Source organism: Poecilia mexicana, unplaced genomic scaffold (assembly GCF_051168715.1).
Source record: "Poecilia mexicana isolate PSO_F unplaced genomic scaffold, ASM5116871v1 scaffold_2, whole genome shotgun sequence".
Taxonomy (NCBI): domain Eukaryota; kingdom Metazoa; phylum Chordata; class Actinopteri; order Cyprinodontiformes; family Poeciliidae; genus Poecilia; species Poecilia mexicana.
The window spans coordinates 22,865,269-22,889,294 of NW_028263371.1; the positions used below are offsets into that span (position 1 = coordinate 22,865,269).

General features: G+C 39.7%; 1 protein-coding gene across 3 annotated transcripts in view; it reads left to right on the forward strand.

Moving 5' to 3' along the window:
• LOC106915710 (uncharacterized) overlaps positions 1–24,026 on the forward strand; it is a 43,689-nt gene that overhangs the window by 7,604 nt on the left and 12,059 nt on the right. For all 3 annotated transcript variants that reach the window (XM_088012797.1, XM_088012802.1, XM_088012808.1), the window contains exons 4-10: positions 4,186–4,614; positions 8,259–8,648; positions 10,415–10,924; positions 12,263–12,709; positions 14,043–14,513; positions 15,847–16,290; positions 23,598–24,026. In XM_088012797.1, the coding sequence (XP_087868923.1) occupies positions 4,186–4,614; positions 8,259–8,648; positions 10,415–10,924; positions 12,263–12,709; positions 14,043–14,513; positions 15,847–16,290; positions 23,598–24,026 (3,120 nt within the window). The remainder of the gene's footprint in view (positions 1–4,185; positions 4,615–8,258; positions 8,649–10,414; positions 10,925–12,262; positions 12,710–14,042; positions 14,514–15,846; positions 16,291–23,597) is intronic.

Sequence of the window (24,026 nt, forward strand, 5' to 3'; positions counted from 1 at the left end):
TATGTTTGGTAAATAACTTTTTAAGTTCACAAGACAAAAATTTATTTAATTAAAAAAAAAATTTAAACAAAAGAATTTGTTTTTTAAAAAGAAATCATTACAATTTTATTTTACTTAATTGAGGTTAGTTTATTTTTTCCCACTGAATAATTGGGGAAAAATTTAACTACATACTCTGCGAACCAGACCCTAAACTTAAAGTCTGGGTTGAGTTTTTTCCCCTTCATTAATGACATACATTATATCCATCATGGTAATTCAGGGTGAGTTATTTTTAATTCTAAATGAATATCCTTACCCTAACGCCAGAATAAATGCAATGTACATTATGCAGCAAAGGAAATTAGAAGATCTGACATATTCATTATGGAGATGATAAGTTTTGGACGGGCGATGTGCCTCATACACAGGGAAGAAGCTTTTCAGTTATCTAGCTTTGCTAGCAAAGTCGTTAGCTAGCAGCTAGCTAATAGCACAACAACAACAGCCTATTGTCTGTATGATAAAAATACTGAATCGATAGATAAGAACAGTTTTTCCTCACCTGGCTGTCTCCTCCCGCTCAGTGGTTCTTCAGAGTAAGCCAGACTAGAGGCCTGTCAGTGTCTGTTGTATTTCATTACCTCTCTGCGACTCCGTGCTGAAGCAGAAACGATACTTTCAACGTTTTCAGTCATCTGACAAGTAGCAAGTCTACTCCACTTTATTCACCAAAAACGTTTTATATATATATATATATTTTTTTTTTTAATTCACCAAAAACTGATCTGTAATCTGGAACGTTCGCTATGCTGAGCTCCAGTTAGCCGCCTTATCTCACTGCGCGAGAGGCAACTGCGTCATGCGTTACGGGCAAAAGGTCAAAGGTAACAAGGTGACCGGAAGGCTTATTATGTTGTACAAAAAAATTAAATAAATAAAATAATTTTAGTACATGTTATGTGTCAGAAGAGGGCTTTGAAATTAATAATACCAAAAACAAAAAAAACAAAAAAAAAAAAAACAATTGACCAAAAGGGCACTTTGGGGCAAGGAGCAAAAAGGGCAGGTGCTCAAGCACCCCCAGCCCCCCCCCTCCCCCCCTCTGCACGTGCCTGTTTAAAAGGGTTCATTTTTCAGAGGGATACACAGTGAGGTGATTTTAGCTACCAGTAGCAGGAGAACAGAGCTGCGCCAAGAAGCTAACAGAAGCTAACATACACTGAATAGAAGAACAGCTGCCATGTATATTGTTGCAGCCAAGCATGGTTTAATGTTACACAATACAGTTTTACCAAGTTGCTCAAAGTCTAAACTGGCATTGTTGTGCATATAAGGTGTAAAGTTTACCTTCTTCGACCAAACGCCCCCCAAAGGAATCCTAGCGCCCCCCTTTTGTAAAAATGTCCGCCAGCGCTCCCTGCCGTACTCTAACGTTGAGAACCGCTAATGTAAACAAAAGAGGGGATGAGGGGGTAGGGTTTTTAGGGATTTGTTAGGATCGTTAGTGGTAACAACACCTGACCCGTCTCCCAATTAAGGGCTTAGATTAGCGGTTCTCAACGTGGGCGGTACCGCCCCCCCAGGGGGCGTTCAGAGGACGGCAGGGGGCGCTGGCGGACATTTTTACAAAAGGGGGGCGCTGGGATGCCTTTGGGGGGCGTTTGGTCAAAGGTAAACTTTACACCTTAAATGCACAACAATGCCAGTTTAGACTTTGAGGAACTTGGTAAAACTGTATTGTGTAACATTAAACCATGCTTGGCTGCAACTGTATCAATGGCAGCTGTTCTTCTATTCAGTGTTTGTTAGCTTCTTGGCGCAGCTCTGTTCTTCTGCTACTGGTAGCTAAAATCACGATGCCCTCACTTTGTATCCCTCTGAAAAATGAACCCATTTAAATAAAGAAATAAAGAAATCCCTCCATGGTGACACCACGATAGAGAGCGTTCATTTTAAAGCGTTAACACAGGTGCTGTAAGGTCCGGTATGAAAGGGGGGTGATAGAACAACACAGCACTTTTACATTTCAATAATCAGAATCAGAAATTGTTTCCGTTTTTTTAAAAGGTTTATGTCAGTCTGCCTTTTCCCTATTGATACATTTCCCGACCGCCCTGCACTTTAGGGGGTTAAAAAAAAAAAGACAAGCACATTGCGCAAAACTCTGAAACAGGAGAACATGTCTAGATGTGAATTATGGCATAAAAACAGAGAATCCGACGCTGGACAGTGAAAAATCAACACATGATGTGAAACATGATGATTAGGCGGCGCAGCAGGTGATGAGTGAAGATTACTGATGGTCAATAAACGATAAAATAAATCTAGCAACAGGAAAGAACTAAAGTGGACATAGCAATAAACCAAGAGAGGACAATACTAATCAAAGGAAACTAAATGGAAATTAATGAATAACAAAATGCAAGAATAAACTTGCATACAGAGGAATAAACTTGTATGGCAAGACCTTTAGAGCAATAATTAATACAGAGGACTGTATGGCAAGAATAAACACACTATTTCCAGATAAAAGTTAAAATATTGATGAAGTGCCATGGGTTTGTTGAGAGACCATATCTGATACTGAGAATAAACATATCTTACAGATCATAACAGTAAATAACTGATCAGTTATTTATGTTTTTAATTAGATTTGATATATTTATTTCTTCAATATTATTTTTCATGTCAGTGTTAATGTCATGAGGCTTATGATTCCATGACACTTTCAATTTGACTCATTAGGATTTGATTAAGAACCAGATTTGTTCTTTGTAATTTCTGTCCAGTAAAACTATTAATCTATAAATCAATAGACAGGTCTATATAAAAATATAATCCATGTTTCTGTCTCATATTTATATGGCATTAAAAGGACGTGGAACTTTTGTTTTTCCACTGACAGCTCTGGTTTGAACAATAAATGCCATGTGGGTGAATTTTTATGGATGATACTCTGGTGTCCCATTCTCCTGAAGGCAGCACAGAGCTGCACCACATGAAAGCAACAGAAAGAAGAGCTATAATTAATGTAGTTGCAGTTCTATCCATGTTTTAATGTTGCAGAGCTCAGTCGGTTTGCAAATAGTTCAAAGTTTAAACTGGCATGTTGAACATCTTTTATCTGGTCATTTTATGCAAGATTTAACAACTAGAAAATGTTACAAAATAAGAATATTTTTTCCACTCTGATTGGCTGCTGTTAGGCCTACCAATTTTAACTTGAACGTTCATTGCATTTTTCATAGACGCCTGTGAAAATAATTTCTATTCCCATGAGTTTTTTGTTCTCTGGGAAATTATTTTTGATGATCAATTCAGAAACAAGCATAATAATCAAAATATCTACAATAGTGATAGTAATATTAATGATAAAATAATGGTCAGTGCAAAGTAGCCTACAAATTCTTTGGTGGGGGGCGGTGAGGGACCTGGAAAAAGGCTAAGGGGGCACTGGCCCAAAAAAGGTTGAGAAACACTGATGTAGAGCTAATTAAATGATCTAAAGATCTTAAAGTGGTTCCAGTTTCTCTTGATGGCCAACCTGTTGAAACTGTGGCAAATTTTAAATACCTTGGTTCGTTCCTGGACAGTCAGCTCAACTTTGGTGAAAACACTTACTTTATTTTGAAGAACTGTTCTCAGAGACTCTACCTTTTAAGAAGACTTAGTGATCATGGGGTGACCCAACTAGAGTCTAGTTGTCTTGAATTTGGGGGTGAAGGGGGGGAAATCATATTTTATTTATCACTACAGAACGGGTCAGTGAATGCGCATATGAAACTCGTGGGTTCGGTACCTCAAAAAAGGTTAAGAACCACTGATCTAAATTGAATGGACATCGAGAGGATTGTACATTTTAAAAGAAACAGGATCAAGTCAAAGCCAATTTCTGTGGGAAAATTATTGGAGATGGTTGGGGAATTTAAATATTGTGATGTTCACCTGTACACCAGACTGGACTGGAGATGCAACAATCAAGCCATCAACAAGACAACAAAGTGAAATCAGTCTTTAGGTCCTTTAATGTTTGCAACCAAATGCTGCATGTTTTATAGAACTCTGTGGAGAATTCATTGTCTTCTGCAATCATCTGTTGGGGTAGCAAGTTGGCAACATCAGAGCCAGGAACATAAAAAGGTCAAAAAACTTTATGCAGCTCAGATCACATCATCACTAAATGTTTCCTTTTTGTTGTTCCAGGTTTGATTATCGGAGCTCAGATCTTCATGAACAAACCAGGTTCTTAGTGAATCTGTTCTGTGCAGCAGCAGAGAGAGAACAGCAGACAGGAGAGAAGATGCTGGAGATGTTAGCATCAGTCTGTAGAGATGAATTATTACCTTCAGGTTATAATAATAAATCTCAGACTGACTTCCTCCTGGATCTGTACTCCCAGATGAAGGACAGAGAGACTAAATCAGGTCTGAGTCTCCTTCCATCATTACAGTCAGTTTTCCAATCAGCTCCTAAAGTCTGGACCATAAAGCTCTCAGAGAGAAAGACCTCCATCCTCCTGGAAGTGATGAAACTCCAACCAGAGAAGAAACCAGTGGAGCTGACAGACTGGTCACATGGAGAGAGTGAAGTGAGGAGTTTCCTGCAGTGTCTGCCTTTTATCTCACAGCTCAGGTACAGTTATATTAGGGCTGTTGTAAACGAATATTTTAGTAATCGAGTAATCTATCGATTATTCTTACGATTAATCGAGTAATCGAATAGAAAATATATAAAATGAAATATTGGTAAATCTGGCATAATACCGGTGTTACTATCAGATATCAATATCAGTCCAATTTTTCATATTTGAGCATCCCTAACAGTTGCTTTTTTGTAGTTTAGAAAACTAACCTGTAACAATAATAGCTCACTTTCTAAGTTAACCAGAAGAAAAGTTATAGAAAAATCTGAAATTATATTGAATTTAATAACAAAGAGGCAGGCTCACAAATATGCTTATAAAAATTTCTACAATCCAGCTTTTAGTTTATGTATTCATCTTCAGTGAGTTTAATAGATTAATTAAACTCACCTTGCCACCTAACCTGTCACGCTTTGGGTTTGAAAATACGGGAAATGTCGCCTGGAGTGGGAGGAGAGGGCGAATGAACGAAGATGGGGTGGAGGGGAGGAAATAGACCAGCGGACTGACGAACCGTTAGACCGGGGGACGAACACGGGGGGAAGCAATACGGGATATTTACGACACCTTCACTGGTCACACTTAGAAACTCATCTACCAGCCATGTACGATGCGCACCGCCACCCGTTTCTTCAGACCGGGATATGAAATTTATTGTGCGGTTCGTCGGTAAAGCTACATTTACACGGTAAGCATCAGCTACTCAGCCGCCCGCTCTGTTCAGTCTATCCGCTCACCTCAGCGCTCTTCCCGCCGTTCGCTTTCAACCAGCAGCCCCGGAGGAGAAATGCTGCCGTACTCCAGGCATCCCCCAGTCATTTTAAGGATGCTTATTGGTTCCCCAAAAACGATAAAAAGTCGGGCATTATCATCAATCAATAAAATCCCCACGGGCCAATCTTGAAGATTGGACTTTATGCCGCTGAGACTTAGCTTTTGTCAACAACTCAGAGGCGGAAGTGAGAGCTCCGCGCAACGCAAATGAAGTCCCGGCCGGAACACGGTGGCTAAATAATAAAACATAAATTAACGAAGCTTCGAGGCAGGTAAATTTTCCTCGAGGAATTTTAGTAATCGAGGTACTCGAATCATTCGAGGAATCGTTTCAGCCCTAAGTTATATTATTTCATACTGATTTAAATATTTAATAACCTTTCAGTTTTGACTAAAAGCCTTACATATTTAATATTTAATATCAACACGGGGATGTTTTTTATATTTCTTCCATGTTATATTCACACATTTAGACTTTATTCACATGGAGTTATAATCCAGTTCATTTATAAATGGATCCTTTTCAGGAGAAAACTGTTAGGATCCTGAGCTGTTTTTGTCTTTTTGGGGTTTGATTTATTGATTCTAGTTTCATTATTATCTCTGTTCGTTAGTCTCTTTCTTTGATTAGATCAGCCTTGTAATCTGTTGTAATCTAGTTCAGTATTTCTTAGTGACTAATTTATCATGTTTATATCTTGTGTCTAGCACTCCAGTTTTATTATGTTCCTTATATTTAGTCAGTCTGTAGTGTTAGATTAATTTCCTAGTCCTGGGTGTCACTTTTTCTCTCACTCCGTCTCTCTCTCTTCCCACCTGCAACCCATTTCTAATCAGCCATCTGTTCTTTGTTCTAGTAATCAAGCTCCCCAGTAAATCTAGTACCCATTCTCAGTCACTCCTTGCTGGTTCTTCCCGTTATCGCTCCATTTATTCCCTGCCATTCTTTAACTCTGGGTTCCTGTTTTTCTTCTCCTCTGGCTCCCTGTGTTCATGTGATTTTTAAAATTTTTTGTAAGTTTTTTGTTTATAAATTTGTAGTGAAAACTTCATCATCACCTCATAGTGATGGCCAAATGAAGCCTAATGAAGCATTGAAGCTTTCCTGCTTTGCCCAAAGGTTCATTACTTTGTTGCTTCATTCATTGCTCACTAGTGTGCTGTTGCGCTATAACTACGGTGGCCTTGTCACTCAAATCATACTTCAAAAAATATTATTACGTAGTAGGATTTGCAATATGTCACAATATTTTTTTTTATCTAACCCACGTAGGGTTTCTTGAACCCAATTTAACTTAGCTGTGATCATCCTGCTGTCAGCTAACGTGTTTTCTTTTGTCTTATGGACTGAGCTGATGTTTTATGAAATTTTAAATCAGGGTCGAAGGAGATCGGCGGCAATAACGAAACCAAACGCTGTTTCTGCTAGAATTAAATGTGCTCGATTTATTTCCCCACAGATTACAGCAAAATAACATGCATCAAACACTGTTACTGCTAGGACAAATATGCTCGATTTATTCCCCACAGAATACAGTACAAAACACTCTATGACTAAACACGTGATGCTCGATTCATTCAAGTTATCAGTGCTTACCTCATGAAACACGGCCGGAGAGCCTTCGGCCTAGAGACAAACAGCATCAACGTGGCTGGGCATTCGAACGCGACCCACAGCAGACTCTGACCAAAACCGCGGGCTTTTTCATATTTTATCTCTTAAACAAAGGAATGCCTGTGTGCAAAGGGGGAATGGCCATTTCCATCCTTGCAGGCGATCCATCCAATCAGAGGTAGCCGCTCTCTGACCATGAACCAATCATGGGCTGAGAGCGTGAACCAGACCAATCAGAGCCCAACCCAAGTCAACCAGAGCTAAGCACGCCCTGTTCACGTGATCCGTATGAGCACAATAATCTGAGCAGAATAAGTTTTATCAAACAAAGAAAGATCAAATTATAAAGCAAAGAACAAGTTAAAAGATAATGAAAAGAATAATGATTATCAAAGAACATAAAAGATAATAAAAAGATAATATCAAAGAACATAAAAGATAATAAAAAGATAATATCAAAGAACATAAAAGATAATAAAAAGATAAAAATACAAAATACCAGATCAGCTGACAATAAAGATATTTGTTTTAGTATCGTAGAAGTGCAGTGATTGGTGGGGTCATTTCAAAGTACTCCCAGATTGGGCAGGTTTTTCTCTTTTTTGTGTTCCATGTCAGCATCTGCTGATGAAAAATACTCTTCTGAAATGCCATTACCAAATTACCTCCAACAACCCACAAAGCAGCTCAGCCCATCATGCTTTTATTTTGAAAATGGATACACAAAGTGAAGCAGTGACGTGTCCAATGCAATGCAAGGCATCGTTTGTTGTCGGTCACGTGGTTTTCAGCAAGACTATGCAAGCATTGAAGCGGAGGTTCATTTGATACGACGCTTTTAACTCGCTGGAGGCCTGGCTTCAGATGGTCCATCACTATCACCTCAATGTCTCTGCCTCACTGCAACCAACAAGTGTGACAAAAACTCCAGAACATTCTGGTTCTGCTTCAGTCTTACATTCTTATAGATCTGTGGTCACTTTGTTAAACTGAGGCCCTGTTCTATTTAAAGACCTAAATGAAATTACATTTTGTCATAAGTGATTTATTAGCTTGATGTGTTAATTTATTTATTGCTTGTAAGTTATCCATTCTATTACCAGGAATGTTCAGTATGTCCAGCTTCATCCTTCAGCGTCTAACAGAACAAATCACATAGAGGACAGACAAGATGGAGTCCATCAGTAGTGTGTGGTTGTATTTATGCAGCTCAGATCACTAAATGTTTCCTTCTTGTTGTTCCAGGTTTGATCTTGAGAGCTCAGATCTTCATGAACAAACCAGGTTCTTAGTGAATCTGTTCTGTGCAGCAGCAGAGAGAGAACAGCAGACAGGAGAGAAGATGCTGGAGATGTTAGCATCAGTCTGTAGATATGAAACTTTTTTAGGTTATAATGATAAACATCAGAGTGACTTCCTGCTGGATTTGTACTCCCAGATGAAGGACAGAGAGACTCAAACAGGTCTGAGTCTCCTTCCATCATTACAGTCCGTTTTCCAGTCAGCTACTAAAGTCTGGACCATAAAGCTCTCAGAGAGAAAGACCTCCATCCTCCTGGAAGTGACAGACTGCTCACATGGAGAGAGTGAAGTGAGGAGTTTCCTGCAGTGCCTGCCTTTTATCTCACAGCTCAGGTACAGACATTTTATTTCATACCGATTTTATTATTCAATAACCTTTTAGTTCAGACTAAAAGTCTTAAATATTTAATATTCATTTAATATTTAATATCAACATGGGGATGTTTTTTATATTTCTTCCATGTTATATTCACACATTTAGACTTTATTCATATGGACTTATAATCCAGTTCATTTATAAATGGATCCTTTTCAGGAGAAAACTGTTAGGATCCTGAGCTGTTTTTGTCTTTTTGGGGTTTGATTTATTGATTCTAGTTTCATTATTATCTCTGTTCGTTAGTCTCTTTCTTTGATTAGATCAGCCTTGTTTCTATTTTAATCTAGTCTTTCTTAGTGACTCTAGTATAATGTTTTTCTTTCTTGTGTCTAGCGCTCTTGTGTTGTAACTCTCATTTATTGCTTTGTGACAGGTCAACTAACCAACATACATAAGAAAGAACATGGCAAAAATTTGACATCCCCATGAGAAAAACACAACACAAAAACTCAAGGAGAGAACTAAAAAACAATAAAATGACAATAAAATAGGAAAGCAAGAATAGCTTACAAGAGTAGCTGAGATCTAACAAGGAAAAAGGTATACACACGTAACTATAAACATTACTTATATAAATATTTACTGATTGCTTAAATAAGTTATCAGTAACTTATTTACTGTAGAAAATAGGTTAATAGGAATGTTCAGAATGTCCAGCGTCATCCTTCTGTGTCTAACATAACAAATGGGTTCTGGTTCTACATGGAACTGAGTTTTTCTGGTTTAAAAGAACAGAAAGAATCAAAATTGCTTAGTGTTGTGTGTCTTTAATCCGTAGTAGAAAATTAGTCAGAAAAACCCAGAAGACCCGACATCTTTAGGTAGTGAGGATGCTCTGAGGTAGCAGTGTCTGAAAACAAGACAGGATCTGAAATTTTAACATGAAAACATTTAAACATTGTTACTTCAATCTACAGCTTTAACAGCTCATGTATCAAACCAAAAAACTCATGTCTATAATTAAATGTTTCTGTGTTGATCTGATGATAATACAACAAGTTGCTGGCTTGAACCTTCATGCACGTTGAACAATGTGTAAACCGCTACAATGAAACAGCTGATTAATTATTTCAATATCAGGAGGTCCAATGTAAACCAGATAATTTTGTTTCTATGAAAAGAAGCTGAACTAGAAGCTACAGGCTGGTTTGATTGTAATAAGAGATAAATTCATGGGGGAAAAAAACTTTTAATCTGTTTGGTCAGATTATCATCATCCTACTGGAGATTTTCTCTCTGAATCAGATTGAAAATAGTTCATTTGATCTCACCTGAGGTTTTAAATGTTCACTATGATGAAAGGTCAAAGTTCAACAGTCATACTTGGTTGTATCAGTGACCTTTCTGAATACATATATAAGTCTAGATATTTATTTTCTGGATCGGTTTGTAAATCTGTTAATAAAACAAACTAAACATGTTGATCTGCCTTGCTGCTCTCTGGATGATATTTCTGTCTCTGAATGTCTGAACATTTGGTTTTAGATGCTGCATCTGATTGTTGGTCTGATTGTAAAAACTGATTGTTTTCATATGACCAGCTTCAGCTTTTTAATTTAGATGGTTCCATCTGGAAGATCTGATAATTATAATTAAACATGTTTAACATGTAATTTCATCACATAGAGGACAGACAAGATGGAGTCCATCAGTAGTGTGTGGTTGTATTTATGCAGCTCAGATCAAATCATCACTAAATGTTTCCTTCTTGTTGTTCCAGGTTTCATCCTCAGAATTCATATCTTCAAGAACAAACCAGGTTCTTAGTGAATCTGTTCTGTGCAGCAGCAGAGAGAGAACAGCAGACAGGAGAGAAGATGCTGGAGATGTTAGCATCAGTCTGTAGATATGAAACATTTCCCTTGTGGGATGAATACATGGATGATGATGTTTATGATGTTTATGATGTTTATGATGTTTATGATGTTTATGATGTTTATGATGATGATCACAGTTTTAAATATCGTCTTGACTTCCTGCTGGATCTGTACTCCCAGATGAAGGACAGAGAGACTAAATCAGGTCTGAGTCTCCTTCCATCATTACAGTCAGTTTTCCAGTCAGCTCCTAAAGTCTGGACCATAAAGCTCTCAGAGAGAAAGACCTCCATCCTCCTGGAAGTGATGAAACTCCAACCAGAGAAGAAACGAGTGAAGCTGACAGACTGCTCACAGGAAGAGAGAGAAGTGAGGAGTTTCCTGCAGTGTCTGCCTTTTATCTCACAGCTCAGGTACAGTCATTGTTTTTTTATATTACTGACTTAAAAATAACCATTGAGAATAAATGTTTTAAACTTTTAGATATATATTTTTTAAATTGTATAAACATTAAAATGATTCAATTATGTTTCTTCATTGTCTGATATAATTAATGTTCTTCATATTTTCATACATTGTTTAAATCTCCATAATTCAGAGGAAAATCTGCTCTGTTGACATCAATATATTTGTTTTATAGTTTTATTTACTGATTATCTTTGAGTTTTATATTTCTGGCCATGAGTTCAGGTCAATGTACTGAAGTTTTATCTTCCAGTAAACTACCAGGATGTGAACTAATGTTATTAGTTTCTAGATGTTGTTAGTTCAGCTTCAGGTTTGTAATTTTCTTCCTGCTTCAGCAGAACTGACTCCAGTCAGGATGAAGGTTGAGTGTTTTCAGGTTCCTCCTCCAGTCCATCCTGTCTAACTCCTCCCTCATGTTTCCAGTCCTCAGAACAGCAACATGGACCATTACTGGTCTGACTGGTCTGAATGAAGGTCTCTGGTTGAACAAATGGCTCCCAGAGAACAATGAGGGAGAACATCCATGTTTTACTGAGAAACATTGAGCTGCAGCAGTTTTAAACATGTGACAGTCTTCAGTGAGAGAATAATGAGGTGATGAGAATAATCAGATCTCTGCAGCTCAGTGACAACAACACAGCATGTTAGCAGCTCCTCATCCTCACAGAGAAAAAGCTGCAGCTGAAGCTGGTTGGTTGAATTTCTCTGCAGCTAAAAACTCAAAGAAGAATCTCTTTCAGTTTCACTGAACAGCTTTTAAACACAACATGAGGAAACAGACAATGTTACATTGAGCTGCATTTGAACTTGTGACTGCAGTGAACTTTACTGAGCATGATGAAGATCCTAGCAGCTCCATAGAGAACAACACATTAGGATGACAGAGACCAAGGAGTCTTCATCACTTTGTGTCTCCAGCTGCAGATGCTGAGCAGCAGAACTGAGATTTATGTGTTAAATGAGGATCAAGGTGAAGCTTTAGCTCCTGTTGTTCATCAGATGAACTGAAGTTTTGGTCGTTTCTCTCATGTTTGGTTTCAGTTTTGATGTTTTAGTCTAAAAACTCAAATCCTAAAATCCCAGAGATGATAATAACTCAGAGATCTGAAGGACAGGATCAGAGTTTGTGTTGAGAGTCAGTAGCATCTGATCTGATCAAACATGTTGAACATGTAATTTCATCACATAGAGGACAGACAAGATGGAGTCCATCAGTAGTGTGTGGTTGTATTTATGCAGCTCAGATCAAATCATCACTAAATGTTTCCTTCTTGTTGTTCCAGGTTTGATTATCGGAGCTCAGATCTTCATGAACAAACCAGGTTCTTAGTGAATCTGTTCTGTGCAGCAGCAGAGAGAGAACAGCAGACAGGAGAGAAGATGCTGGAGATGTTAGCATCAGTCTGTAGATATGCAACATTTCCCTTGTGGGATAAATACATGGATGATGATCATGTCATATATCAGAGTGACTTCCTGCTGGATCTGTACTCCCAGATGAAGGACAGAGAGACTCAATCAGGTCTGAGTCTCCTTCCATCATTACAGTCAGTTTTACAGTCAGCTCCTGAAGTCTGGACCATAAAGCTCTCAGAGAGAAAGACCTCCATCCTCCTGGAAGTGATGAAACTCCAACCACAGAAGAAACGAGTGGAGCTGACAGACTGCTCACATGGAGAGAGTGAAGTGAGGAGTTTCCTGCAGTGTCTGCCTTTTATCTCACAGCTCAGGTACAGTAACAAACAATAACCATTGACAATAAATGTTTTAAACTTTTAGATATATTTTTTTAAATTGTATAAACATTAAAATGATCCAATTATGTTTCTTCATTGTCTGATATAATTAATGTTCTTCATATTTTCATACATTGTTTAAATCTCCTTCATAGTTCAGAGGAAAATCTGCTCTGTTGACATCAATATATTTGTTTTATTGTTTGATTTACTGATTATCTTTGAGTTTTATATTTCTGGCCATGAGTTCAGTTCAATGTACTGAAGTTTTATCTTCCAGTAAACTACCAGGATGTGAACTAATGTTATTAGTTTCTAGATGTTGTTAGTTCAGCTTCAGGTTTGTAATTTTCTTCCTGCTTCAGCAGAACTGACTCCAGTAGGATGAAGGTTGAGTGTTTTCAGGTTCCTCCTCCAGTCCATCCTGTCTAACTCCTCCCTCATGTTTCCAGTCCTCAGAACAGCAACATGGACCATTACTGGTCTGACTGGTCTGACTGGTCTGAATGAAGGTCTCTGGTTGAACAAATGGCTCCCAGAGAACAATGAGGGAGAACATCCATGTTTTACTGAGAAACATTGAGCTGCAGCAGTTTTAAACATGTGACAGTCTTCAGTGAGAGAATAATGAGATGATGAGAATAATCAGATCTCTGCAGCTCAGTGACAACAACACAGCATGTTAGCAGCTCCTCATCCTCACAGAGAAAAAGCTGCAGCTGAAGCTGATGCTGGTTGGTTGAATTTCTCTGCAGCTAAAAACTCAAAGAAGAATCTCTTTCAGTTTCACTGAACAGCTTTTAAACACAACATGAGGAAACAGACAATGTTACATTGAGCTGCATTTGAACTTGAGACTGCAGTGAACTTTACTGAGCATGATGAAGATCCTAGCAGCTCTATAGAGAACAACACATTAGGATGACAGAGACCAAGGAGTCTTCATCACTTTGTGTCTCCAGCTGCAGATGCTGAGCAGCAGAACTGAGATTTATGTGTTAAATGAGGATCAAGGTGAAGCTTTAGCTCCTGTTGTTCATCAGATGAACTGAAGTTTTGGTCGTTTCTCTCATGTTTGGTTTCAGTTTTGATGTTTTAGTCTAAAAACTCAAATCCTAAAATCCCAGAAATGATAATAACTCAGAGATCTGAAGGACAGGATCAGAGTTTGTGTTGAGAGTCAGTAACAGCTGATCTGATCAAACATGTTGAACATGTAATTTCATCACATAGAGGACAGACAAGATGGAGTCCATCAGTAGTGTGTGGTTGTATTTATGCAGCTCAGATCAAATCATCACTAAATGTTTCCTTCTTGTTGTTCCAGGTTTGATTATCGGAGCTCAGATGGTCATGAACGAACCAGGTTCTTAGTGAATCTGTTCTGTGCAGCAGCAGAGAGAGAACAGCAGACAGGAGAGAAGATGGTGGAGATGTTAGCATCAGTCTGTAGAGATGAATTGAAAGAATATGATGATGATGATTATGATGATGTTTATGATGTTTATGATGATGATCACAGTTTTAAATATCGTCTTGACTTCCTGCTGGATCTGTACTCCCAGATGAAGGACAGTGAGACTCAAACAGGTCTGAGTCTCCTTCCATCATTACAGTCAGTTTTACAGTCAGCTCCTGAAGTCTGGACCATAAAGCTCTCAGAGAGAAAGACCTCCATCCTCCTGGAAGTGATGAAACTCCAACCACAGAAGAAACCAGTGAAGCTGACAGACTGCTCACATGGAGAGAGTGAAGTGAGGAGTTTCCTGCAGTGTCTGCCTTTTATCTCACAGCTCAGGTAGTCAGTTTATTTTATATTACTGACTTAAAAATAACCATTGACAATAAATGTTTTAAACTTTTGGATTATTTTTTCAAATTGTATAAACATTAAAATGATTCAATTATGTTTCTTCATTGTCTGATATAATTAATGTTCTTCATATTTTCATACATTGTTTAAATCTCCATAATTCAGAGGAAAATCTGCTCTGTTGACATCAATATATTTGTTTTATAGTTTTATTTACTGATTATCTTTGAGTTTTATATTTCTGGCCATGAGTTCAGGTCAATGTACTGAAGTTTTATTTTCCAGTCAACTACCAGGATGTGAACTAATGTTATTAGTTTCTAGATGTTGTTAGTTCAGCTTCAGGTTTGTAATTTTCTTCCTGCTTCAGCAGAACTGACTCCAGTCAGGATGAAGGTTGAGTGTTTTCAGGTTCCTCCTCCAGTCCATCCTGTCTAACTCCTCCCTCATGTTTCCAGTCCTCAGAACAGCAACATGGACCATTACTGGTCTGACTGGTCTGAATGAAGGTCTCTGGTTGAACAAATGGCTCCCAGAGAACAATGAGGGAGAACAGCCATGTTTTACTGAGAAACATTGAGCTGCAGCAGTTTTAAACATGTGACAGTCTTCAGTGAGAGAATAATGAGATGATGAGAATAATCAGATCTCTGCAGCTCAGTGACAACAACACAGCATGTTAGCAGCTCCTCATCCTCACAGAGAAAAAGCTGCAGCTGAAGCTGGTTGGTTGAATTTCTCTGCAGCTAAAAACTCAAAGAAGAATCTCTTTCAGTTTCACTGAACAGCTTTTAAACACAACATGAGGAAACAGACAATGTTACATTGAGCTGCATTTGAACTTGTGACTGCAGTGAACTTTACTGAGCATGATGAAGATCCTAGCAGCTCCATAGAGAACAACACATTAGGATGACAGAGACCAAGGAGTCTTCATCACTTTGTGTCTCCAGCTGCAGATGCTGAGCAGCAGAACTGAGATTTATGTGTTAAATGAGGATCAAGGTGAAGCTTTAGCTCCTGTTGTTCATCAGATGAACTGAAGTTTTGGTCGTTTCTCTCATGTTTGGTTTCAGTTTTGATGTTTTAGTCTAAAAACTCAAATCCTAAAATCCCAGAGATGATAATAACTCAGAGATCTGAAGGACAGGATCAGAGTTTGTGTTGAGAGTCAGTAACAGCTGATCTGATCAAACATGTTGAACATGTAATTTCATCACATAGAGGACAGACAAGATGGAGTCCATCAGTAGTGTGTGGTTGTATTTATGCAGCTCAGATCAAATCATCACTAAATGTTTCCTTCTTGTTGTTCCAGGTTTGAAACTTGGAGGTCAGATGTTCATGAACAAACCAGGTTCTTAGTGAATCTGTTCTGTGCAGCAGCAGAGAGAGAACAGCAGACAGGAGAGAAGATGCTGGAGATGTTAACATCAGTCTGTAGAGATGAATTGGAAGAATATGATGTTTATGATGATGATCACAGTTTTAAGTATCGTCTTGACTTCCTGTTGGATCTGTACTCCCAGATGAAGGACAGAGAGACTCAATCAGGTCTGAGTCTCCTTCCATCATTACAGTCAGTTTTCCAATCAGCTCCTAAAGTCTGGACCATAAAGCTCTCAGAGAGAAAGACCTCCATCCTCCTGGAAGTGATGAAACTCCAACCACAGAAGAAACCAGTGGAGCTGACAGACTGCTCACATGAAGAGAGAGAAGTGAGGAGTTTCCTGCAGTTTCTGCCTTTTATCTCACAGCTCAGGTACAGTCATTGTTTTTTATATTACTGACTTAAAAATAACCATTGAGAATAAATATTTTAAACTTTTGGATTATTTTTTTAAAATTGTATAAATATTAAAATGATTCAATTATGTTTCTTCATTGTCTGATATAATTAATGTTCTTCATATTTTCATACATTGTTTAAATCTCCATAGTTCAGAGGAAAATCTGCTCTGTTGACATCAATATATTTGTTTTATAGTTTTATTTACTGATTATCTTTGAGTTTTATATTTCTGGCCATGAGTTCAGTTCAATGTACTGAAGTTTTATCTTCCAGTAAACTACCAGGATGTGAACTAATGTTATTAGTTTCTAGATGTTGTTAGTTCAGCTTCAGGTTTGTAATTTTCTTCCTGCTTCAGCAGAACTGACTCCAGTCAGGATGAAGGTTGAGTGTTTTCAGGTTCCTCCTCCAGTCCATCCTGTCTAACTCCTCCCTCATGTTTCCAGTCCTCAGAACAGCAACATGGACCATTACTGGTCTGACTGGTCTGACTGGTCTGAATGAAGGTCTCTGGTTGAACAAATGGCTCCCAGAGAACAATGAGGGAGAACAGCCATGTTTTACTGAGAAACATTGAGCTGCAGCAGTTTTAAACATGTGACAGTCTTCAGTGAGAGAATAATGAGATGATGAGAATAATCAGATCTCTGCAGCTCAGTGACAACAACACAGCATGTTAGCAGCTCCTCATCCTCACAGAGAAAAAGCTGCAGCTGAAGCTGATGCTGGTTGGTTGAATTTCTCTGCAGCTAAAAACTCAAAGAAGAATCTCTTTCAGTTTCACTGAACAGCTTTTAAACACAACATGAGGAAACAGACAATGTTACATTGAGCTGCATTTGAACTTGTGACTGTAAAGTAGGTTAGGCTCAAGGGTCAGAAGTGAGCAGAAAATCAGGACCAGCCACTGCTTCAGTTTCTTCCAGTTATATTTTTTATTCAGTCATTTCTCAGACTTCTCTCCCAGCATTCAAAAACTCACTGGTTTTATACACATTTGGCACCACACCTGTGCTTAATTGGACACAGCCACCAAGGAACAGGTCAAACAAACAAATTCTAAACAAAGAAACACCAAAACTACAAATCAATTTACAAACTCCTACCTAATGAAATTATCTGCAAAATAAGTCACATGATCCAAAATAACTCCAAAAGATTATTTTTAAAGAAAAACAAACAAAGCAATACACAAAAGAAAAACCCTCTAATTGGTAGAACCCAATAAGGTAATCAATGACATCATCCAGCCACTCAATCAGGAAGTACTGGGTCGGCCCCTCCCACACTCCTGCAGATCTACAAGGGCAAATGATGGTGAATGCAAAGAAAAAATAAATACACCTTGAAACAAATTCAACCCACAATCCAGAAATAATAACCAACCTAAACATAGATAGATCCTGCAACATAATGCTAACACAAACAAACCCGGGATAGTAAGTAAAGCAAAATTGCAATGTTTACATTAATTATTATAACCAACTATAAAATAAGTGAATGATAAAATATAAGGGACAAGTGGTGAACATAAACTGAACCACTTTGTCACATTCCCCCCCCCTTTAAGTCATTTAATCTTCATAGGAACGGGAAAGGTAATCTGCCACAACATTCTTCTTTCCAGCTTTATACTGAATCTTAAAACGATAAGGTTGCAACGACAGGTACCATCTGGTGATTCTTGCATTGGTCTCTCTCATTTTGTTCATCCATTGTAAAGCTCGATGGTCAGTCTCAAGCACAAATTCACCACCCAGTAGATAATATTTTAAAGTGTCAAGAGCCCATTTTATCGCCAAAGCTTCTTTTTCTATTGTTGAGTATCTAATTTCTCTGGGAAAAAGCTTTCGACTTATGTACTGCACTGGTCTTTTGTCACCTCCATCACCTTGCAGCAACACTGCTCCTAGCCCCACCCCTGAAGCATCAGTCTGCACTGTAAATGGGCGTGTAAAGTCTGGACACTGCAACACAGGTTCATTACACAAACAGTTTTTCAGATCCACAAAGGCAGCCTCACTCTCTGAAGTCCATTTAATCTTGTTAGGACAAGATTTACGTGTCAAGTCACTAAGAATGGCTGATCTGGTGGAGAAATTGGGGATGAACCGACGATACCAGCCAGCTAAACCTAGAAAAGACCTCAGCTTTTTCTTAGTTGTAGGAGGAAAACAAGCAGCAAGGCTATCAACCTTACTCACCTGAGGCCGGATAACCCCACCCCCGATAACATACCCCAAGTATTCAACTTCAGTCTTAGCAATGTGACACTTTCCAGGGTTGATGACTAATCCAGCTGCTTTGATTCTTTGCAGGACATCTGTCAGATGCTTCACATGGTCTTTCCATGTCTCACTGAACACCACAATGTCATCGATGTATGCTGCTGCATAGCCATCAGCTCCTTTTAAAACCAAGTCCATCATCCTCTGGAATGTAGCTGGAGCTCCGTGAAGTCCAAAAGGCATAGTTCTGAAACGATAAAGTCCACTAGGAACCCTGAAAGTGGTTAAATCCCTTGAGGATTCTGTTAGTGGAACTTGCCAATAACCTTTACAGAGGTCAAGTGTTGTCAGGTAGTTAGCATTCCCCAAGCGCTCAATAAGTTCATCAACTCTCGGCATTGGATACGCATCAAAGACAGAGACAGCATTAAGTTTTGAGAAATCAATACAAAATCTTTGTCTTGAGTCATTTTTCTTGGGAACAAGCACCACAGGGCTGCACCACTCACCTCTGGAAGGTTCTATGATCCCCATAGACAGCATTTCTTCCACCTCCTGTTTCAGAGCTGGTATCAGCTTTGCTGGAACTCTGGAGGTTGTATCTCTGATGGGTGGTTGATCTGGATTGCGCAGTCGTATGTCATGCTGAATGAGATGGGTGAAACCTGGCTTTGTGCTGAAAAGTTCTTTTGGCAGAATAGTCAGCAGTTCTCCTTGCTGTTCTGCCGACAGATGGCTCACATCTGGCAGAAGCTGTTCGCCCGCTTTAGATGGAAGGAATTGCTCTTGAAGCTCTTCTTCATCGATTACAGCTCGAGCCCACAACTGCATTGATGGAACTGGCCGTTCAGTCCATTCCTTTAACATGTTGACATGAAAAACTTGTTGTTTTTTCCGCCGATCTGGCATGTTGAGTTCGTAAGTGACAGGACCTACTTTCTTGTTAATGACAAAAGGCCCCTGCCACTTGGCTAAGAGGCTGCTCTCAGTAGTTGGTAAAAGTAACAACACTTTCTGTCCTTCTGTAAAGGTTCTCCTGCGAGCTGTTTTATCATAGTTCTTCTTTTGACGCTGTTGGGCTTCTACTAGGTTACTATGAGCCAGTTCCTGAAACTGTTCAAGTTTATCCCTCATTTTCAACACATACGAGAGTGATGTACACTGTTTTTCAGGTCTGGTCCCCTCCCAGGCCTCTTTGAGGACATCTAGTGGACCCCTGACAGTATGACCATACAAAAGTTGAAATGGAGAAAACCCAGTAGATGCTTGAGGTACTTCTCTATAAGCAAAAAGCAGAAATGGTAACCACTGATCCCAGTCTTTCCCCGAGTCTTTTACAAACTTTTTCAACATTGACTTCAGGGTTTTATTAAACCTTTCAACAAGTCCATCAGTTTGAGGATGGTAGGGACTAGTTTTGACCCCGGTAATTCCCAGAAGTTTATAAACCTCTTTCAATAAGTTTGAAGTGAAGTTCGACCCTTGATCTGTAAGTATTTCTCTGGGAATTCCCACCCTTGAAAACAGCTGAACCAGACAATTGGCTATTTGGCGAGCTTTAACTCGTCTTAATGGGAAAGCTTCAGGGTACCTAGTTGCATAGTCGCACACCACTAGAATGTATCTATGTCCTGAGCTACTCCTCTCCAGCGGACCAACAATGTCCATAGCAATACGAGAGAAGGGGGTGTCTATTACTGGCATAGGAATAAGTGGGGCTCTGTCACCTTTCTTACTCGGAGCTGTTAACTGACACTGCGGACATGATTTGCAGTATTGTACAGTATCTGAAAACTGTTGCGGCCAAAAAAACCGGCTTGACATTCTGGAGAAAGTTTTCACATATCCCAAATGACCCGCCCAAGGAGCTGAATGGGCCAACTGTAAAACTATTGGCCTTAAACTTGTGGGAACTACTAACTGGTCACCCACTTTGCTACGACGATACAGGCGTTCATTCTTTATAATGAAAACTTCCCGAACTCCCTCTGTAATTTGTGTTGATTCTGGTACACACTTAGCAAAAAGAGACGATAAAGAGGGGTCCTGCCTTTGTAGTTGGACAATACTGCTCGGAATCACCAGTAGCTCATCAATGTCAGGTTCAGAAAGTAACTCAGCAACTTCTGTCCCCTTTACCCTCTCATGTCTCCTCTGCATTCTGCTTTTTCTCGGACATTGACGTCTTAGACCTTCCTCACCAGGAATTTCAGTGTTAGCAAAAGGTAACTCACTCAAACCAGGCACTGACTGAGACTTCCTAGAGCTAGACCTAGTGACGGCTAGCAGACCCTCACTTGAAGTATCTAGATCTTTCTCTGTCTTTGCCAACATGTCCCTGAGGAGAGGCATATCCCGACCCAATACAACCTGGTAGGGAAGTTTATCCATCACTCCTACAGTAAGTAAATGTTCCTGGTCATGCACTTGAAGGACAACATTGGCCATGGGGTAATCAACATCATCCCCATGAACACACCAGACTTTAACTTTACCAGAAAATGTGGTGTCTCTGGGAAGACAATCTTGTCTAACGAGGGTGCGGCTACTGCCTGAATCTAATAAGGCAACACATGGCTTTCCCTCAATGAAAACACAAATCGTGTGCTCCTGACCCCTAGAGGGTACAGCAGACTCAGGTTTTTCCCCCTGTAAATCAAAACACTCTGGTGAAAAACACATGCAAGTTTTACTGACTTGTGGACCCGGGCAATCAGCCTTAAAATGACCAGTTTGGCCACAAGAGTGACAAACCAAAGGACCTCTTTGTTTAAATTCCCTGACACGATTATTGCCGCTGATTGGGGAACTGTCTTTGAGATATTTATGTCTATGTCCATTCCCAGCCCCCGACTTACCCACCATTAAGGGGCCTGAACTCTGTTTCAAAGTCATGAACCCTTTGTGTGGGCGGCGAGCTGCAAGGAAAGCCTCCGCCATCTCTGCAGCTTCTTTTGAAGTGGAGGGGTTGCGCTCCTTCACCCAGGTTCGAAGATCCGGGCTGAGAACTCTCAGGAACTGCTCCAGCACCACGACATCTCCGATTTGCTCTCTTGTCCTCTTCTTTGGAACCATCCACTTTTCATACAGATCTTTCAGGCGTGTTCGCAGTTCCTTGGGTGTCTCGTCATCCCTCAACGATGTGGACCGGAACCTGGATCTGTAAGTCTCAGCACTTATTTCAAACTTCTCCAGTACAGCAGTTTTTACTTTATCATAGTCCATTGTGTCATCAGTGTCCATAGCTACATAAGCAGCTCTTGCTTTACCGCTGAGAAGAGGTGCCAGATGCAGGGCCCATTCTGTCCTTGGCCACTGACATCCGGTTGCAATTCTTTCAAATGTTGTCAAATAATGTTCAATATCTTCATCCTCACCATAGGGCTGCATCTTTGGACCTTTCCAACTGATTGTTCTCAGACTGGATGCTTGTGGTTCCTCAGATGTGCTGGGAGGGCTTCGTCTCTGTTGCACCGATTGTGGCACCTTTGGTCGCACCGCAGGACCGGGAAGTGTCCCAGGATCAGCTACAGCACCCTCCAGCTGCATCTGCTGCTCTTGACGTTCCATTTGGACCTCCTGCTGAAGTTGACTGAACTGGTGTTGCATTTTCCTCCACCGACCATCTTGGATTTGTCTGTCGTGCTCCCATTTGGCTTCCTGGTCAGCATGCTGCTGCATCAGGCTTTTCAATAAAACTGAAAGTTCAGAAAGACTTTGTGCCTCAGGTCGCTGCTCATCGGAAGCTTCTGGTAGGCTTTCATCGTCTTGAGCCTCCTCTGTGGCACCCTCTATTGGCCCCTGATGTCTTTTAGATTTGGCTGATCTCTGCATTTCTGACACCTATCGGCCTGGAACCACCGCTGCCACCATTTGTAAAGTAGGTTAGGCTCAAGGGTCAGAAGTGAGCAGAAAATCAGGACCAGCCACTGCTTCAGTTTCTTCCAGTTATATTTTTTATTCAGTCATTTCTCAGACTTCTCTCCCAGCATTCAAAAACTCACTGGTTTTATACACATTTGGCACCACACCTGTGCTTAATTGGACACAGCCACCAAGGAACAGGTCAAACAAACAAATTCTAAACAAAGAAACACCAAAACTACAAATCAATTTACAAACTCCTACCTAATGAAATTATCTGCAAAATAAGTCACATGATCCAAAATAACTCCAAAAGATTATTTTTAAAGAAAAACAAACAAAGCAATACACAAAAGAAAAACCCTCTAATTGGTAGAACCCAATAAGGTAATCAATGACATCATCCAGCCACTCAATCAGGAAGTACTGGGTCGGCCCCTCCCACACTCCTGCAGATCTACAAGGGCAAATGATGGTGAATGCAAAGAAAAAATAAATACACCTTGAAACAAATTCAACCCACAATCCAGAAATAATAACCAACCTAAACATAGATAGATCCTGCAACATAATGCTAACACAAACAAACCCGGGATAGTAAGTAAAGCAAAATTGCAATGTTTACATTAATTATTATAACCAACTATAAAATAAGTGAATGATAAAATATAAGGGACAAGTGGTGAACATAAACTGAACCACTTTGTCACAGTGACTGCAGTGAACTTTACTGAGCATGATGAAGATCCTAGCAGCTCCATAGAGAACAACACATTAGGATGACAGAGACCAAGGAGTCTTCATCACTTTGTGTCTCCAGCTGCAGATGCTGAGCAGCAGAACTGAGATTTATGTGTTAAATGAGGATCAAGGTGAAGCTTTAGCTCCTGTTGTTCATCAGATGAACTGAAGTTTTGGTCGTTTCTCTCATGTTTGGTTTCAGTTTTGATGTTTTAGTCTAAAAACTCAAATCCTAAAATCCCAGAAATGATAATAACTCAGAGATCTGAAGCAGAGGATCAGAGTTTGTGTTGAGAGTCAGTAACAGCTGATCTGATCAAACATGTTGAACATGTAATTTCATCACATAGAGGACAGACAAGATGGAGTCCATCAGTAGTGTGTGGTTGTATTTATGCAGCTCAGATCAAAACATCACTAAATGTTTCCTTCTTGTTGTTCCAGGTTTGAAACTTGGAGCTCAGATCTTCATGAACAAACCAGGTTCTTAGTGAATCTGTTCTGTGCAGCAGCAGAGAGAGAACAGCAGACAGGAGAGAAGATGCTGGAGATGTTAGCATCAGTCTGCAGATATCAAGATTTCCCTTCAGGTCGTAATAATAAACATCAGAGTGACTTCCTGATGGATCTGTACTCCCAGATGAAGGACAGAGAGACTCAATCAGGTCTGAGTCTCCTTCCATCATTACAGTCAGTTTTCCAATCAGCTCCTAAAGTCTGGACCATAAAGCTCTCAGAGAGAAAGACCTCCATCCTCCTGGAAGTGATGAAACTCCAACCAGAGAAGAAACCAGTAGAGCTGACAGACTGCTCACATGGAGAGAGTGAAGTGAGGAGTTTCCTGCAGTTTCTGCCTTTTATCTCAGAGCTCAG